Source organism: Chironomus tepperi, unplaced genomic scaffold (genome assembly GCF_022539635.2).
Source record: "Chironomus tepperi strain 1889 unplaced genomic scaffold, CSIRO-AGI_Ctep_v1 contig_354, whole genome shotgun sequence".
NCBI lineage: Eukaryota > Metazoa > Arthropoda > Insecta > Diptera > Chironomidae > Chironomus > Chironomus tepperi.
In genome coordinates this window covers 2,906,625-2,925,846 of record NW_027226476.1, presented here as the reverse complement: position 1 = coordinate 2,925,846, position 19,222 = coordinate 2,906,625, and the positions used below count along the sequence as shown (strand labels likewise).

Sequence of the window (19,222 nt, the reverse complement as noted above, 5' to 3'; positions counted from 1 at the left end):
TAATTTTAGTGACAATACTGGTGCAAAACATTCAGCCCCATTTAATTGCTGATACTGAATAAAGTACAAAGAATTACAGTTAATCCTTGATTAATCAATAGAATTATTTACAAAAAATGTCATAGCTAAACTGAAGCATCTTTGGAATTTCCTGTTCTATTGATGACATTTGTATTATTCGATTGCAAAATTTTGAGCTATAAATGTTTGTTTTTGAAATTAAGATGTGCCGTGAACATGCTAATTATGCAGCTTATGTAAACATATCAATATTCAATGATCAATTTTCAAATATGTCTTAATATGTGAATTCTGATGAAAAATTATTTACAGTTAATTTGTCCAGACTAAGGTGATTCTGGTCGAATCTCGAATCGACTTGTGCTGTTCGGGAGTTGTTAAAAATCTTAATATCTTGATTCTTTCATGATTTTAAAGTTTTTATCCATTGATCATTTTTATTTTGTCAAAAATTCTTATTATTTGTCCTTCAGTTGCTAACTATCTAATTTATTAACGACACTATAATATTGGCATGTATCATAAGGAAGGAAAAAAGAATTATTAAGCACGTCAGAATGAAGACCTACCTAATCGAAGAGAAAAGAAGAAACTTAATGACGCAATAGTTTCGTGTCTGAAAAACCAATTATTCAAAAGTGCTTTAGCAACGAAAATGGCAAGCAAACAAAACTCCAAACTACGCAAATAAATTGAAAGACAAACATGCTAAATCTGATGACTTGGAGGATGAATGTCTGCAAAAAAAAATCTCATTGATAGTAACTTAAGAATCAAGTAAAGATTCGATAACAGGTTTATACGCAGTGCCAATTGAAGAATTATTTATATATCGTGTTTATATGCTTAAGCTTTTAACGCATTTTCTATTTCATTCAGAAAAAGACACACGTGTATGAATGATAAGTAATTTTTTATCAGATTTCTGCATGATTACAGCGCTGTAGATCTTTATGAATATAAACATGTGATGAAAAGCCTGTAAATTGTCTTTTATTATTTGATGGTTTTATGGCTTAATAAATTCTTTGATTTCTTTAGAATATGGTCAGTTTGGAGATTCTGGTAAACGACTTTAAGCACTAGGGCTCTTAAGTCATGGATTCAATCCTTCAAAATTAGTATTCAGAACAACAAAAGCTTTTAAAAAGATATTAAATTACTCGAGAAACTCTAATATCCCATTTTGCAATAAACAAACAATCCGCGAATAACATAACTTTTAATGTCATTGAACTAGGAATGTAAAGGAACTAAAAAAAATACAAATGTATTCAATTATGCTGTTTTTTAATGAAATTATGTCAAAAACATCATAGAAACTTCAAGAAAACCAAAGGACAAGGAATTAATCGGAACGCAAGTTGTGTTTCCTGATTACTAAATGGTTAATAAAGGTCATGGTTTCTTAAGGCTTAATTTTTTTTCTATTGACATGTAATTTGATTAATTGCTGAGTATGTTTATTTACAAACATCTACAAAGGTATTCATTTGTAATATTTTCAGTGGACTTTGATGATTTTAAGGTATTATATATCAATATATTCATCAATTATGAGCCTAAAGCGAAGATTTTTAAAGAAATTCTTAAAGTCGGAAAATTTCAAAAATTCAGTTCCTGCCAAAATATTATCAAATACTCTTCCCAAGTTCTGTAACATTATCTCATAAAATTCTGTAGTCGTAATTTATGAATGGCACCTCATGGTGCCAATAAGTTTTGGAAATTCTACTCTTTACCGTCTTCTTCAATTTTCATTTGTGAATGATAACCTGACATATCCTTCAATATACAAATTTATGTAAATATAATGAAAGATCTTAAGAACGAGAAGAGATTGAACAGATGTGACTTCTCACATGTCTTTGTATAAGCACGTTTGGTGCTATGTTTAATATCAATAAACTTTTTTGTAAGCTTTTTCACGCAATTCTACACGTTTTTAATTCTATTCTTGTTGATAACTCAAAATATTCAAAAATCAATATTAATTGGATAATTTATGTTCATCATTTGGATATTAGAATACGTTTCTGTTTGGCTATTATCGTAACGCATAGAAATTTATGTTGAATTCTAATCTCATATCTTTAATGGCTTTCTAATATATTCTATTCTAGTTTTTTTTATTTGTTTCCCTCTGTCTCAGTCAGTGTAAGTTTGAGATCTGATAAATGTATCAGACATATAATGAATTGCAAGTAATTTTCCATAAATTTTAAAAACTAAATAAGCTGTAAAGGTGACTCATTAGAAAACAACAAAATGCGAAGCTCTATTGCAATATTTACGGAACAGGTTTTAAGAATTAGAATTGAAGAAAATGATCAATATAATTATTTAACTTATTGTAAATATAGCATAACATTCAATTTGTGATATTCAGAGGAAGTATTTTGATGTTAACTATGCAATGTCAATGCTTGTCTTAACTTCGTATGATTGAATGTCTAAGAATTAACAAAAACTATGAAACTCTTTGGGAATCATCGGATTAAACCAACTTTGATCTTAGATTTTTCTATCAAATTGACGTCATCCACTTAAGTGCATATCTTTCCAACCCTGATACAATACATATTACTAGTCTCATTACATCTGCTTGAAACACGTGGATATTCTACTAGTTAGAATTGATTATTGAACAATTATCCCGGAAACTTAATTAATGACGTTACAAGAGGTTCTCGTTATGTTGTACATTAACCGATCATAGATAAAAGTCAAACATACAATAAATTTTAATCAATGAATATCACCGAAAAATTCTGTGAAAGAACTTATTAATTCTGTTTGTCAGGTTTTCGCTTAAGAACATTTATATTATTTATGCAAACATAACTCTTCAAAATGATTGAGATTAATGTGGTTAAGTTCAATGTGTAATCGGTAATTTTCCATTACATTGGTTTTGTCTTCATTGTTGCTTAGGAACTCATTTGTTTTATGTCTACTGGATATCCTCGATATAAACAATCTTTATTTATTTTTGCTAAATTTCAAATCGCGCAACATGCTGAATGATGAAGAAATATGAATGATTTATATGCAGTATATGCTCTTGTTATCCTTTATTAATTTACAATAGCACTTTAGATTGGACTTTTGGTGATAAATGTAGTTTAGTAATACTAGTCGAGTGTTAATAATCAAGGTTCTCGCCATTTAAAGATGAAATATTACTAAGTGTTATAATAATCGCATTTGTAGGCTGATCCTTTTGCCAAGTGTTGTTTCATTAAATGGCATAACTAGAATTAATTCAACATTCAGATTGTCGCATGTGTATATTATAGATCCAGTTAAATATCTCAAGAATTCACAAAACTTCAGATAAATTTGCATTAAAACAAATAAAAAACGACTTAAATAAATATTCTTGTTTAACAACTTAAATTCATTTATTATAAGGTGAGTACATAATAAATTTTCCAATTAATTTAACTTTCAGTTTGATGAATGTTCTCTAAGTGACTTTAAAATCGGAATTTATTACTTAATGCTTAAAATATTTTAGCCTTTTAAAACAATGTTCATTATAATTATAACTTATATATGTAGCCATTCTATCTGATATTGCCACCATACTCCTAAGAACTTGTCAGAAGAAAGATGTCATTTATGAACGATCCCAACTTGTTTTCATACAAATTACTTTTCCTACATTTAGTTTTTGAGAATCACCAAATTAGAAAAGTAGAATTACCTATATGAATTTACATTTTTCAGTGGTTCATTAAAATGAATTATTTACTGTGCATATTTACAGTTTGTGTGAAAAGTGTTCAGTTTTTAATAAAGGCAATTTTTTATCAATTATTGGCACGATTTGTTTCTTATTATTGTAAATATGTATTTTTTCATTTTGTTTTGTTAATTGTTAAAAATGATAGGTACGTACCTAGAAATTAAATTTTATCGAGCTAAACATCCGAATAGGTATTAGTTCCGGTAAAATATTTTTTGAATGAAAAATATCCCTACGTCACTACTTATTTAAATTTTTGAAAACCGTTTGAATTTCAAAATTTTTATCGATTTAAATTGTCAAAATAGATATATTTCAAAGATAACTAAGTTTTGAATTGGTAAAAGTCAATAAAATGACCAAATAATGGAATAGTATAGCATAAAATTTAGTTTAATTTTCGTCTGAATTCTAAATAAATTTCTAAAAATTGACAAAAAAGTACGGCGTGAAGTTGCACCCTCTCTTAATTTTTGTTGGCGTTAAAGGGTAAACTATTCTGTAATTAATTTTAAGGTTTTTTGTACCAAAAACGACAAATAATTTAATTAGCTTGTTTTAAATTTATTAAATTATTAATATTCTTGCCATAAAATATAAAGAATTCGAGATTTACCGCGAATTATTAGGAAAAATTGTGATTAAAAAATTTTCACTGATTGCGCCAAAAATTCTGACCAAGTAGTCATGAATAATCAGTATTTTGCGAATAATAGACCGAATTCTCGACGATGCTTTAATAATAACTTCAGTTCCAATTATAATCGTCCGTCCATTCCAAGAAATTCTATGAATTTCACTGACAACTTTAATGATATTTCGGTAAGAAAATTTTTCCCATTTTTCGATTCTTTTGTTCTAATTAAGTTGATTTTATCTCCTTTTAGTCAAGTTTTCACAACTCAACTATGCGATCAGCAAGAGCTCAGAGTTATTCAAGTAATTCTAATGACTTAAATACGTCAATGCACGCTATAACATGCGATAGATCATTTTCTTCGCTTTTTGATACATCGTCAACTAAAGGATCGCAGAGTAAATTCAGTAATAATAGTGCTGAAAGCAACAAGAGTTTTAATAGTAGCTTCTCACATCAAGAAATGCAAACATTTTGTAATGATTCTTCTGTCGATGATGATGATGGAGTTTTCTTGCAAATTAGTAATTTAGATCAGTATTATGATGAAAATAGCCTGAAAAATTATCTGATGAACCAATTAAAGCCAATAACTCCGATTCTTTCGCTTACAATCGAGACACCATCCATTGCTAAAGTCAAAGTTCCGTCCATTCAGGTGAGTTTTATCAATATTAATGAATCATGCTTGATCAACAAATATTTTTTTTTCGCAATTTCTTCCATAACAGTTTGCAAAACAAGTTGTATCTCATTTGCATCGTAAGAAAATGGGCCATAAACGAATTTTTGTATCGTTTTTGAAAGACAAAACATCAGCAGAGTGCTCGGCTTTACGTAACAAAGTCATCGGGTTATTGATGGATGTTCCGTCTCATCAATTGCCAATGTCCAAATTCCGAGAACTTTTTCAGTCTCGTTTTAAGTCATCGATCAGTATTTTGGATCTTTATCGAATGCCTGATGTCTGTACAATTGCTGTTAATAGTCATGATGAAAAAATGATTTCACTTGAAGCAAATGCAGCTACAAAATGTGAGGAAGTCGATATGGTGTTGAAGACTGATCAGCATAGTGCACCTTATTGTATTTTCCATTATAAGGCTGATAAGAATAAAGGATGGGCTGAAATAGAAATTGAGCCACTTCCAAATGTTTTTATGAGTGTTGCTCAGGTTCAAACGATGATTCAGCCTTTATTGCAAATTCATCAAGGTGACATTCCAGTTGCAAGCTTGTTATTTTGTCTTGAAGCTGAATTAAATGTTCAAGTACAGCCAAATGATCGCGGCGTTTCGTTGGAGCATCTTGTTTCATGTGTACCAAATGTCAATATACGAAATAATGATTATGGAATCAAGATTATAGCTTCTCGTGATGATAGCTTCTTTGACGACTCATCATTCTCGTCTAAGCATTTCACAAAAACTAATCTGAATTCATCTTGTGGCGACTCTGCAGACAATATCTCTAAGGAGGTCATTGAACTGATCCGAATGTGTCCAAAATCAACAATGCAATTCTCAAAATTCATTCCAACATACCATAATCATTTTGGAAAGCAATGCCGTGTTGCTGATTATGGATGCACAAAATTAATTGAGATGTTTGAAGCTATGTCATCCGTTGTTCAGGTAAATCTTTCAACTGACAAATTATAATTTGAATTTATAAACCGTCATTTTATTTTTGAAAATATTTTCAAATAATTTTAAACCGTTAATATTTTTTATACACAACAGGTTTTGGGAGAAGGTGAATCGAGACAAATAACATTAACTCATCGTGTACAAATTCGTCGATTCTCTACAGATGTCTTTAAAATAATCCGCAATCAACCATCAAAATCAATTTTCTTATCAAACTTGCCACAATTGTATTTAGCAACTTACAATCGTGTGTTTGATGTCACCGATTACGGTGTTTGTGATATTGAAGATCTATTGAATGGTTTACGTAATAGCAACTTTATTCTAGTCTCAAAAATACGAGATGAAACAGATGAATACATTTTGAGTCTTCAAAAGCGTCGCCAAACAAATGTCGAAATGGAAAAGACGAGCGTTTTTGCAGGCGAAGTCGTAGAACTTTTACGAAATGCTCCACAATTTTCAATTCCATTTCGAAAATTTGTCCGTTCTTATCATTATTATTTCGGATATCAATGCAAATTGAGTGATTACGGATTTATGCGTCTGGCTGAACTTTTGGAAGCTCTTTCTGGTGTCGTTGAAATGGACTTGACAAATGAAGAAAATCGAAAGATATTTTTGTCACGTAAAGTTGCACTGCGAATATTCTCGGAACAAATTCAGGAAATAATAAAGACAATGACGGGATTATCTGGAACAATGGTCAAATTTGATGAATTAATGGAGATGCATAAGAGCAAATATGGCTATCAAATGCAAGGATCATCATTAGGTTACGAATCTGTTATCGATGCATTAAAGTTTGTTCCATTTATCGAACTTCACAGTTATGAAAACGAAGTTTGGCTTGTCTCACATTTAGAGAATGAAAAATTTAGGCAACGCGCAATGCTCGTTTGCTTAGCAATAATTGATATTGGCTCAACAATTCCATTATCAAAGTTTCATGCTGTTTTTGGAGATAAATTCAAATTTTCAATTCCTGAAAAGCAATTGCATGCTATGAAACATGCTGTTCAAATTGAAATGGTCAATGGAATCAAAATGATATCGATTACGCCAATGATGAAGTTTATAATGCACGTCGTGAATGTTGTTGAGCAGCATAAAATGATGAATATTCAGGAAATTAAGTCAATGATGAAGCTCAATTTAGCAACATGTTTTAATTTCGGATTCCCTAATTTATCATCATTATTTCAAGCTTTTCCTGACATATTTTGCTTCACTAAAGTCGGATTAAATCTTCATGATCGCAGTGATATCGAATTAACTCGTGATTGTCCATTAACTCAAAGTGGATTGCAAAAATTGCTTAACATGAATATAATTCAAATTCCTGATGAGAAGCCTGAAATCTTTCGTCATGTTCAGAAGCCACTTCCAATTGGCTTTAATCGTAGTCAAAAAGTATCAGTTCCAAATGTTAAAGATACTAGATCTCAACAGCATATTCAATTAAATTCGTTCTGTCGCAATTATAATAATCAAAATAATAGTAATATTCATGTCCATTCAAATAATAATGACATCACAATGCCAACTGAAATGCTTGGAAACTTGGCTCAACCTAAATATGAAGAGTCTCAAGGATCTCAAGGATCGCAAGGATATTATGAACGTAATTTGAAATTCCAACAGCAACAACAACAAATTCAGCATGCCACAAAGCGTGACTTTTGGAATACTTCGACTGGATGTTCTTCAAATTCGTCTAATTTTTCAGGCCAGGATGCCAGCATGCAACAAAAATACTCTATGTTATCACCTTCCTTCCGTTTTGATGCTCCTGAAAGTCCAAAATTATCAAAACCTGCAACAATTTGGTTCGATCCAATTTGGAAGAGTGACAGCGAAATTTTAGATGTTAATCGTTCAAGTATTGTAGGAAATAACGCGAATAACACAACTGATTCGGTAAGAATTGAATTACTAACAGTAATAATCAAATTTTAATTAATCATACCTTAATTTTGCAGTTGAAAGCATTTAATGTTCATGTAGTTTCACCATTCATGTCCTTTAAAACAATGTTTACATTCGATAACGTCAACACAAGTGGAAATAACACCAATAGTGGTAATCAGAACATGAAAATGTAACGAATCAACAGTGATCACTATGTGATTAATATTCTTTTTTATATTGGAAGATAGAAGGAAAAATACCCATTATATGTGATAGCGCAATATATTCATTATTTAATTTAATTAGTACTTAATTTAATTAAGTTATTTCTTTTTGTTTTGTTTATATTCTTTTTACAAACATTGATATACTCGTTTATTAGTAATTTAATTATTTGTATCCGATAGAATGCTTAATGCATGTCTTTAAACCTAATAAATAATCATATTTTTAAGCTCATTGGAAAATATTCAATCGGAAACAATCTGCTGTTATTAATATTAAACCTTGATTTATTTCAGAAATGTGGCTTATGGAGAAGAACATCAGATAAGCAATTTTTAAAATTTGAACTCTCAACCGTTTTTTAATATTTAAAACTAAACTGAACGGAAATGAACTTTGTGCAACTGAACTTTCTTAACGAAACTTTTTATTTGTGAAAGCAACAATTTGAATTTTAAGCAACCGTTAATTAGACTTTTAACGGTTTTTCACTAACACAAACACAATTAAGCTACTAACACAATCTCAAAAATATTTTACAGACTTCACATTTTTCGCTAATTGCAAAATTAATTAAATCCCGTTAAATCATGTATAAATTAAAAGGAAAAAGCTCAGGTAAGCAACATAAACATTAATCATAGCCTTAACTAACGAAATGCATTGAATTTTAGCAGGATTTCATCTATATTTGCTTGAGTTTTTTAAAAATAATTCCATTGATGAAAAATCGACATTTGAACAAATACGATGCATTGCTAATGGTAACTGGAACAGCTTGTCAAAAGATAACCGAGAAAAGTATAAAAAAGATTGTAATTTAATTGGCATTGATGTCATAGAACAAAAATTACAAGAAATTGATAACAAGTTTAAGGAAGTTCAAGCACTTGAGAATGAAAAGCGAGCAGAAGCATCACGAAAAGTTAAATACTTCCTTGAAGATACATTTGATCTGTTTGACTGGAACTCACAAGTTTTTATCTTTGCTCATGTTAACTATCAAGTCAAAGTCAAAAATGATTTCTATCCAATTGAGCTTGGAATGGTGAAATATTCAATCGATGAAGGCGTAATGGATTCCCTGCACATACACATAAATTCAAGTCCGCTGCCAATTGGAAATGAAAACCTTGCTCGTGTAATGTCTGAAGACACTCATCAATTGCCTGTTAATACAAATTTTGGAAAGTCATTCAATGAAGCTAATGTTGAACTGACTAAATTCCTGGACAATGAGAAACCATACATATTTACACTGAATGAAAAAGACGGCATTGCTGCTGTTCAATATACATTAGACAAAATAATTGACACCAAAGCTCATGTGATCCCACTGGAGAATTTACTAATTAGATCATATGAAGCTTTGTACAAGAAAAATTTTAATGATGATGCAAATGACATATTAATCAATAAGAATCCATGGGAGTCGTATGACATTGGATGTGAATTTCATAAAGAATTAGCTGCATCCAAGTACTGCTCACTGGCAAAGTAAGGCGTAATTTTAATTTTAACAAAGAAATTTATTAATATTATTACATTTCAGAGCTAAACGTTGGGCTTACCACATCTCGAAGATTTTACTGCCATCAGAATTGCTTTATCCTGTAAAGCATACAATATACTAGACAGACAACATTTATGTACGCAATTTAAAATGATTTTATTTTATATTTTTGCTTTATTTAATATTTTTTGAGACATTTTTGTCAGTTTGTAACTTAACAAATAATACCAAACTATACTGGATAAATAAATATGTTCTTGTTAAAGCAAACGAAATTTAGTATGGCTTAACGGCAAATTTTTCTGATGCCTCAGTATATTTCAGTATTTCTTTTAAATAATCATTAAATAAAGTATTCAAAATGTATGGAAAAAACGTATATTAACTTGAACAAATTTGATTCTTTCATGCTGATCCATCTCATCCTTTAGATTTTTTGGGAAGTTATAACTTAAGTAGTTATACCTAACGACTTTAAGCATTGGACTATTGTATATAAATGGTAGAACTTCTGGAGGCAGATAGTTGAATTCGATTTCTTGAAGATTTAGTGCCTTTGTGATAACTTCACACATATGAATGAAGCGTGGTTCATCACTAAAGAAATACAATTTGAATGCAAGCTTTTTAATTGATTGATTTGTAGGATATTCTAGTCCATCATTACTCAAACTGTTTTCATAATTGGTTAACAATGATATGGTATGCAGTTTTGGAAAGTTTGACATAAAATATATCATGAATTCCTTATCAAAAGGAATTGTAACGACTTGAAGTGATGAGAACTGTGTGCTTAAAAATTTATCGAGAGATGACAGTCGTTCTTTTCGTTCTCTTTGAAGTACGAAATTGCTCAAGGAAAGTTCATCCAACTTAAATTTAATGTTTTGATGTTTAGGTTCTTGCATGATCTCGTCCATCACATCCAATATTTTTAAGCTTTCGTTGTCCAAAATAGCGTCTTTAATGTATTTCAGTGATTTTTTGTCTAAGCCTTTAAAGCACTTAACAGTTAATTTCTCCAAATTTTTTGCTTTTGTAATTAGTCCGTTTGACATGATGAGGTGTGTAGATAAGTAATCTTTATATTCCAATTCTTTTAACTTGGGGAGATCAGATTTCAATTTTAAATCGATTGATGTTTTAACAAAAACAAGCGATTTTGAAAACTTTTCAACAATATCTCGCATAACACGCATCAATTTTGTATTCTTATTCAGACTCGATTCGTTGAACATAAAAGTTAGATATTGATAATGTCGATTACTGTTCAAAATACTCTCGAAATCGTCAAAATTATCAATTCTTCTTATGTGTAACTTCTTCATACACATTTTTGACTGACCAATTATGTTGTACCAATGTTTTGATACTAATGATATAACTTGGATGTCTCGTATTCGTAGATGTGAAAAAATTTTGTCAATAATTTCTTCAGGCAGGATCTGTAGAGGATCCATCTTACTGTAAGTTTGAAAAAAGTATCAAATAAAATTGTTAGTTGTTTGCATTCATATTAGATAGTTACCTAAGTGTTCAATCGACCAAATTTAGTTAATTATGGCTCTGTTATCTTGTTAAATATCAAGTATTCTTAAATCATTAATTTTATGATCACGTTTTTTTGCGTCAAAGGGAAAACAACTACTTAATTGAGTCAAAATTTTCGAATTTTTAAAAACCGTTAAAAATCTGTAGGAATAAAATATCAAAAGACACGGATGCAATTGTGATGCTGTAATTTAGCAAGCAAACTTTTTATTCAAGATCTTAATTAAATTAAAATTCAAAGCATATTTTTTTTAGACAAATGGTTCGACAGTCAATTCGACAACAGAAACAGGATTAACCAGCTCAAAAGCATCAAGTACTGTTGGATGTAAAATTCCTAATTTTCCAATTGATGTGCCTTTGTATAAAATAGAAGCGCATCTACCAGGGAAATATGAAGGATCTAGAAAATAAAAAAATAGCTATAAAATATGAAATTTAAAGGATTTACGAGTAATTACCATCAATGGACTTTAATGAATATCCATTAGTTTTATCCCAAGGAACTTCCAAAACTTGCATAACTCTATCCAAAATGCCATGCACAACTTCAAATCCAGCATGTTTATTGTAATTAACAGCACAAAGTCGTCTTTCATTTCTTGCTCCAACTTCCGATTCATCATCCTTTAATATTACGTCAGAAATTTCAAAGAGCTTAAGTGGCAAAGGCATTTTCTTATTTGCTGATAAAGTTTTAAGCAAACCAGGCAGTAAAGTTGTTCTAGCTATTTGAAATTCAGCTGTTTTGGGATTAGCAATGTGTACAGCTGGAATCTCTTCAATTGTTTTGTTCATTTTCTTTGCAACATCATCTTTTGAGCATAATGTGAATGTTAAGCCTTCTGTAAATCCAGATTGTGCCAATTCAACTCTAAGCAGTTCCGTTAATTTATTTAATGGATACATTCCACCGACAGTATTGATATTTGGAATTGTATGTTCAATTTTATTGTAGCCATAAGCAATAGCTACATCCTCAATAATGTCAGCTGCATGAATAACATCATGTCTAGTTGGTGGAATTTGGACAGACACTTCATTGTCATTAACGACTGAGGCTTTAAGCAACATTTTACTTAACATGTCTGCAATTTCTTCAGCTGTCGATTCAATTCCAATATATTTGTTCATTTTATCTACAAAGACATTTTCAGTTCTAACGCCAAGTTCTGGATAGACAACTATAGTATCGTCAGCATTGTGCACTTCAACTCCTTCAATTTTAAATGGCTCAGAGCAATATTGAGAGAAAAGTGTGACAATTACGTCCAGGACAATTTTTGCTTTTGTCAAATCTGTTGCTGTACATTCGATGAAAATGTTCTTCGTATCAACAGATATTTTGGAATGATCACCGTTAATGATTGGAGGAAGTGACAAAACAACATTGTTAGCATCGTAGATAACTGGATAGACGGGAGAATCACGAATAATGGGCAAATATGCCTTAAGTTGTGCATGAGTCGTGTAGAAGTTCATAAGTTCCTCTCCGTCCATTTCTTTCGTTTGATTGAGTGGAATAAAGCGAATATCTTTTGGTGCTTTTGCATCATACGTAAACGGTCCTTTAATTGTGTCCAAATCATGAGTACCAATGGCAACCAAAGTTCTTTTCCTGCAGATATTTTGATGAAGTTTGTCCTGCAAGTCAATGAAATTTGCATAACGGTCCTTGTCAAGCGTTACATTTCTTAAAATAGCACCGACAACAAATGGTCTGATTTGTGCTGTTGTTTTAGTCACAAACATTTTCTCAATATTCTTAGGAATAACTTTTTCGTATACAGGACTTTCACGTTTACGTTGGAATACTAATAATCCATTCACAAGGCCTTCCAGACACAACAAGTCATATCGATTTGCAGGAATTTCAATACGATAAATAATTTCTTCGGATGCATCTTGAGTTTCAGCAACATCTCCTTGTTCTTTCGTCAGCATTTGCTTCTCTGTTGTCTATAACATATTTTATGCAATTAATTGACAATTCACTAATGGTATTAGTTAACAACTTACGACTTCATCAAGTTCCAGTCCAAATTCAAAACAGAGTTCCTGAAACTCGTCATCGGCTAAAAAAAAACATTTCACGTGTACAAATTTTTTTAATTGATTTATTCGCAAATATCTTATAAAATACTTACTGTATGTTCTTCCAAGTGAACCGAACAATTGATCTCGTTTAATTCCAATAGTTGGCATTGTCAGTGGATATTTAAATCAGCTGTTTTTAGTTAAATTGAGGAAAATATTATTTTCCGACGACTTTCTTTAATTTTTTTCACAGACTTCCGTGCTGAAAATGAAAATGCTAACCTGTTTCTTGCACAACCTTTATAAAACCAAAATCAACTCTGTTATCGTAAATTTTGCCTTTTTAATCTAACTTTGTCTTATTGTCTTATTTACCTAAGCTTTTCTGAAGCAAGTGCCTACCTATTCAAAAATTTAATGCAGTTAATAATGTTCCACCAAAAACCGTTATAAAATTTTATTTAAAAAATTAAGTTAAAAATGCTCAATTTGAAATTTTGAAAACCGTTGAATTTTCAAATTTTTAATTCAGCTAGGAAAAAATTAAGGAGATTAATCTAAGTAGCAGATAAAGAAGTATTTAACTTTGTACATTGAATAGAAAATGCGCATTAGTCAAAGTATGAGCAAAGGTTGCTATGAATTTTTTAATAGCCTTTCTTTTGAAGAGCTTTAAGTTCCTTAGGGGCCGTTCACTTATTACGTTACGCAAAAAAACGAATTTCTAGACCCCCCCTCCCCCCCTCGTTACAAAATGTCGTTACAAAAAAAATTTTTTTATTGAGGCTGTTACAAAATCCTAGACCCCCCCCCCTAAAAAGCGAACGTAATAAGTGAACGGCCCCTTAGTTATATTTTATTTTCTTATCTCTATATCTTCTATATAATGTCATACATCTAGACGTATTTAACATACCTAATTGAGCAGTGACAGAGTCAAGTTAATTGGCAGTATTACTTAAATACCAACCAAAATTTGTTTAGAATTTTTGTTCTGTAAGTTCTGTTTATACTTTCAAAATTAGAATATTGTGCATTAATAAGTGCTTGACATTATATTGTGAAATATCCATGGTAACGTTCATTAACTTCTCATTCAGTTTTTAATCAAAGAAACCTTAGAATTGAAGTGAATCTATTTAAAAAAATTATATTTCGAGTTCATTTGATTAGTCAACAAAAATCATCACCAAGTTGCTGTTTTAAGCACATTGCTAATATTTATTTGTTTATTTCCTTGATATTATCAATTCAGAAAGATGATGTTCAAAATAAAAGATGATATTCATGGCGAAATAGTTCTACCGAATTATATCCAAGAAGTGATAACAACCAAAGAGTTTGAGAGATTGCGCAACATCAGACAGTTAGGTACGACATTAACCGTTACCTTCTTGAACCGTAAATTTCACTTTCTATTTCATTAAAAATCTTTTTTAGGAGTATCTTTTTATCACTTTGAGAATGCAAACCACACCCGTTATGATCATTCTATTGGAACTGCATACTTGTGTATTAAAATATTAGACATACTTGAAAGAAACTCGGACATTAAAATTGATGACAATCACAAAAAATGTGTTGTGGTAAGTAATTTACTTTCCAAAAAATGTCTGTGACATCAATTTGATTGGTTTTCTTCTTCTTCTATTTCAAGCTTGCTGGTTTACTTCATGACCTAGGACACGGTCCATTTTCTCATTTGTGGGAAAATGTCGTTAGAGAAGGCAATCATAAAAATTGTAAGTATTGTATTAAGCCTTAATCCAATGAGTAATTAAAAAAGTTTCTCTTCATATATTTCACAGGGAGCCATGAAGATCAGTCAGTTGCAATGATCCACCATATGATCGAAAACAACAAAATATCTTTACATCCAGAAACTTCAATTCACGACGATATGGTTGAATTAACATGTTCACTTATAACTGGAGACCAAAAAACATGGAATAGACTCTTAAAGCCATCAGAAATGTTCTTAACAGAAATTGTCAGCAACAAATACTGCAAACTTGATGTCGACAAGTTAGATTATATGTCAAGAGATTTTAAATTTGTCAATCGTGACATTTTGCCTTTTCAAGGTATACTTGACCGTGTAAGGATTGTTTTTGATGATAATAATGTGTCGCATATTGGATATCATGTAAATGATTTTGAATTAATAGAAAATGTCTTCATTAATCGTGCAAATTATCATATGGATGTCTACCAATTAAATGAAGTTGTTGGAATCGAGAAACAATTCATGGATGCTTGCTTCTTAGCAGATAATGGCGGATTTAAATTATTGAATTATTCAATAACAGACATACAGCAGGACTGTGCAAAATACTGCCATTTAGACGACAACTTGCTGGATCTCATTCGTAAAGATAATAATCCAAGCATAAAGGAGGCACAAGAATTGATCAACAACTTAGACAAAGGAAAATTCTATGATTTAATATACGAGTCCAAAGATGTAACTGAAGTAAATAATGTGTACGAAAAACTAGTCGGCAAGTTTGGTAAAATTTTCTGCATTGTCGAGAAATTCATCCCGTATGCATCAGTTCCTAGCAATATACCTCTATACAACGATGATGGAGATCTTGTACCTAAAACTAGCGACCATAAACTAGAATATGCATCAAAATTGATATTTTGTAAAGCATTTGATCCTATTATCGTTCAAAATGCATGCAATCTCCTCAACAATAATGAAGCTTAATTTGTCTATTTTTTTTGGGGTCTTTTTGAATGCACATTCAGCAATTTCGATGTTTTCCTTTTCGTTCACAAATATTTTGTCTGTCAGTCTACAAAACTTTTAATTTATTTTTAATATTTTTTTAAAAAATATTTATTTAGGACTGTAAGCAATAGACGATTAAAATAAAATTTTTGTAGCAAAATTAAGCTGTTGACTTTTTCAATTTTAAGAATGGATTATCAATAACTTTTTCTTGTGGTTCAGGAGGAGGTGGAAGTGGTTTGACTTCTACAGGCGTTGGAGGTCTTGTTGTAGCAACAGAGTCAGTTTCCTTCTTTAAATCGCTAGATTTCTTATTTTTACGTTTTTTTGGCGGTGACTGAGATTCTTCGTCTTCTCTTTTCTCCTCTACTTCTGACTCCATTTCGTCATTGTCTGGCTTTCTGTTAGCTACTTGATAATAATATTCCAGTTCCTCGAAATCAAATATTTGATCTGATGGATTAAGTGCAGTGATATAAGCAGGAACTGTTGTAGGTTTACTGGCTATCAATGGATACACTTGCACTTCCTCATTATCGAACAGATTGTGTGTTTCTGAAATGGAATCAATTCATATAATAAGCAGTTACTACATTAGAATTAAATCTCATACCTTTTGCTGTTTTAGCTAAAAACTTTGTCAATGCCTTCTCAATATCCCTCTTCTGATTTGCAGACTTCTCTCTAATTGCTTCATATTCTGTTTCTGGTTGTTTGTATGTCGGTGTTCGAATATATGCATGAGGATCTGGCAAAGCGGGTAAATGACTGGGAATATGAACTGGATACGATGGTTTAGTTCCAGCTTGAAGAATCTGAAGTGGTTTTTGCGGTTGATTTGTGTTTAGTCCTCTAGCTATTGGCCTATTCTCTCTAAATGCGTATTTCTAAGGAAACAAATCATATTTTTATCAACATCCAGAAAATATAAATATTATTAATTTACATCTAAATCCTTATAACTGAGTCCCATGCTAATTAATCCCATAACAACGTCACCAACGACTGATTGCGTTCTCCCTGCTAATTCAGCATAATTTCTAGTCTGTGTAGCCATTTCTGTCATCACTAATTTAAAATAAAATAGTTAAAACTTTGTGATAAAAAATAATTGTTTATTTTACATCCAATCAGCATTTCTGTGAGTGTCTCCAGACTTTCGTCAGTTGCACTTGTAAATCCAGCCTCTGAGACAAGCAGGCAAACGGCTTCTTTCATCACTTTCCTTCTAGGATCGCTCATTTTTTTGGATAATTAATTTTTATATGACCAATATTTCGGTTTGTTTACAAAAACTGATTCTGTAGGGTTGTAAACTGAGAAATTGTTCGAGAAGAAAAATTACAGAGGATTTGAAAAATTCAAAAATATTTTGACCGTTACGAAAAATTCCTTACAATTTCAAAATCAACTTGAGCGTCCGTTAACTTTGAAATATGTATTAAAGTCAAGTTGAAATTCGAGTGCTATGACATGCAACAAATAGAAGCATGTCCTTGCATTCCTTGAAGGAAAGAAAAAAGAAGTGCGTAATAGAGTGTTGTACATAACACATTTTATATTGTTCCTTTCACATCCATCGCATTATTCATTTAATAGCGTGCATCACTTCTTAACAAACAGGTACACGGATGTTAATGTTGGATTTGTTTGGTTATAACACCTACGATTATTGGTATCCTAACGAACACGCTTTACTGTTCGGAAAAATTCCAATATCCAAAGTGACAAACAGCACATTACCTTAAAAAATATTGCTAGAACCATTCATTGAAGGAAGTTTACAAATTATTTCTATGACTTTTTAGTTATTTATGATTACATACGTAAATTTTTTTATCAATATGATATTTTTATATCATTTTTAACCCCCAAAGCGAATTTGTCACATAGGCTACACATAAAAAATATCGACAGTACCGTTGAATGAAAATGCGATATGTCGTTCAGTAAACGTTAAATTTCCCATATGATCCTTTCAGTATATTCGTTCTCTTAAATGTATGATGAAAAAATGTATTCATTCAACGATGTTGTCTCGTTTCCTTTATATAAAATATTTTTGATGATATAATGTATGTACACACCAGCATATTGGAGAGAGCGCTAAATTTTTAAGCAGTTTTATGGTAAGCGATATATTGATAGCATCGTCATCATCAATATATTGCGTCGACCCCCCGAAATGGTAATATAGTTGACAGAGCGGTGTGTTTTTTTGGGGGAAGTCCTCGATTTGAATAATTGTCTTGTTTTAGGTAAATCCGATTTTGTTCAATTATTGTGATTGCGACAAATGATGACATACCCCAACATAACTCGCAGTGGGTTTGACATACCCCGATATGTAGTTCTAAATTCGATGCTTGAGGATGAAGCTTTAAAAGGGTTACTAAAATGAATTTATTGAAATCGAGGACCCCCATTAATACTTTAGATCGAGAATGGGCTAAAAAATAAAGAAATAACATCGCGAATTTTTTCTCATAATAATAATAATATCGCACCGAAAGGAAGCGGTATCAGAAGCAGTAAAATGTATGTATATACACGTATTATGTAAAATTTATATGTTTGTGTATATTATTTTGTCATCGTTAAAATGTTTATGTGGATAAGAATCTATTTAGTACTCCACTTGCCGATAACACACAACATACAGCATAGCACAAGAGCCCTTAAAAATGAGTGAGTATGAAACGTATAGAATAATTTTACAATATTGTATATGACACAGCATATATTCAATGTCATATGAGATGGCGATATAATGCCTTTAAAGCACAAGAAATACAAATTCTTTTCTGGTTCTGTATCTTTCTGCGACATGAGATTGTGTTTTTCTTTATTTTAAGAAACATGAAAGAAAGAGGAGTGTTTGAATGCATGTTGTATAACAAACGAACAAGGAAGTCAGCAGTTTTTAAGAGCATCTATTAACTGTGTTCCTTTTTTATCGTCATCATATGATCTAAACAAAAAAAACAACATAGAATCACTTTATTTCGAATTGTTTTTAGTATCAAAAACCAATATATTACATGCTTCAACACAATTTCATGCTGTACTACTTGTATGTACTATGATTCTATGTAGTTTGATTTATTATCTGAATAGAGTTCTGCTTAAAATCTTTGTAATCTGGTAAATATTATTTGGAAACAAAGAGCTTGTGAATTTGCTCTAAGCA

At 30.9% G+C, this 19,222-nt stretch overlaps 6 protein-coding genes across 7 annotated transcripts; 3 read left to right on the top strand and 3 right to left on the bottom strand.

Moving 5' to 3' along the window:
* The first annotated feature begins 4,333 nt into the window (after positions 1-4,333).
* Marf1 (meiosis regulator and mRNA stability factor 1-like protein) lies at positions 4,334-8,239 on the top strand. The gene is made up of 5 exons (XM_070645794.1): positions 4,334-4,594; positions 4,660-5,067; positions 5,141-6,043; positions 6,152-7,978; positions 8,041-8,239. Exons 1-5 carry the CDS (start codon positions 4,460-4,462, stop codon positions 8,161-8,163), a joined length of 3,396 nt encoding a protein of 1,131 aa, XP_070501895.1. The 5' UTR covers positions 4,334-4,459; the 3' UTR covers positions 8,164-8,239.
* Positions 8,240-8,735: 496 nt separating this feature from the next.
* Positions 8,736-9,942, top strand: LOC139094701 (protein maelstrom homolog). 2 transcript variants are annotated; one of them, XM_070645842.1, is made up of 3 exons: positions 8,736-8,812; positions 8,872-9,691; positions 9,747-9,942. In XM_070645842.1, the coding sequence occupies exons 1-3, from the start codon at positions 8,785-8,787 to the stop codon at positions 9,826-9,828; spliced, it is 930 nt and encodes a 309-aa protein (XP_070501943.1). In that variant the 5' UTR covers positions 8,736-8,784; the 3' UTR covers positions 9,829-9,942. The 2 variants fall into 2 exon arrangements, with proteins under 2 accessions (XP_070501943.1, XP_070501941.1); XM_070645840.1 differs by having other exon boundaries at positions 8,743-8,812; positions 8,869-9,691.
* A 79-nt stretch (positions 9,943-10,021) lies between these two features.
* Positions 10,022-11,342, bottom strand: LOC139094703 (uncharacterized). Its single transcript, XM_070645845.1, has 2 exons — positions 11,236-11,342; positions 10,022-11,171 (listed from the first exon to the last, which is right to left on the bottom strand). The coding sequence occupies exon 2, from the start codon at positions 11,165-11,167 to the stop codon at positions 10,064-10,066; it is 1,104 nt and encodes a 367-aa protein (XP_070501946.1). The 5' UTR covers positions 11,168-11,171; positions 11,236-11,342; the 3' UTR covers positions 10,022-10,063.
* An 87-nt stretch (positions 11,343-11,429) lies between these two features.
* Positions 11,430-13,574, bottom strand: beta-PheRS (phenylalanine--tRNA ligase beta subunit). Its single transcript, XM_070645446.1, has 4 exons — positions 13,406-13,574; positions 13,278-13,333; positions 11,720-13,217; positions 11,430-11,661 (listed from the first exon to the last, which is right to left on the bottom strand). Exons 1-4 carry the CDS (start codon positions 13,461-13,463, stop codon positions 11,510-11,512), a joined length of 1,764 nt encoding a protein of 587 aa, XP_070501547.1. The 5' UTR covers positions 13,464-13,574; the 3' UTR covers positions 11,430-11,509.
* A 550-nt stretch (positions 13,575-14,124) lies between these two features.
* Positions 14,125-16,182, top strand: fal (SAM and HD domain containing deoxynucleoside triphosphate triphosphohydrolase falten). The gene is made up of 5 exons (XM_070645475.1): positions 14,125-14,291; positions 14,551-14,666; positions 14,736-14,881; positions 14,953-15,037; positions 15,104-16,182. The coding sequence occupies exons 2-5, from the start codon at positions 14,555-14,557 to the stop codon at positions 16,006-16,008; spliced, it is 1,248 nt and encodes a 415-aa protein (XP_070501576.1). The 5' UTR covers positions 14,125-14,291; positions 14,551-14,554; the 3' UTR covers positions 16,009-16,182.
* Positions 16,102-17,344, bottom strand: LOC139094439 (transcription initiation factor TFIID subunit 8-like). Its single transcript, XM_070645476.1, has 4 exons — positions 17,157-17,344; positions 16,979-17,100; positions 16,646-16,919; positions 16,102-16,587 (listed from the first exon to the last, which is right to left on the bottom strand). The coding sequence occupies exons 1-4, from the start codon at positions 17,272-17,274 to the stop codon at positions 16,193-16,195; spliced, it is 909 nt and encodes a 302-aa protein (XP_070501577.1). The 5' UTR covers positions 17,275-17,344; the 3' UTR covers positions 16,102-16,192.
* Between the last annotated feature and the right edge of the window lie 1,878 nt (positions 17,345-19,222).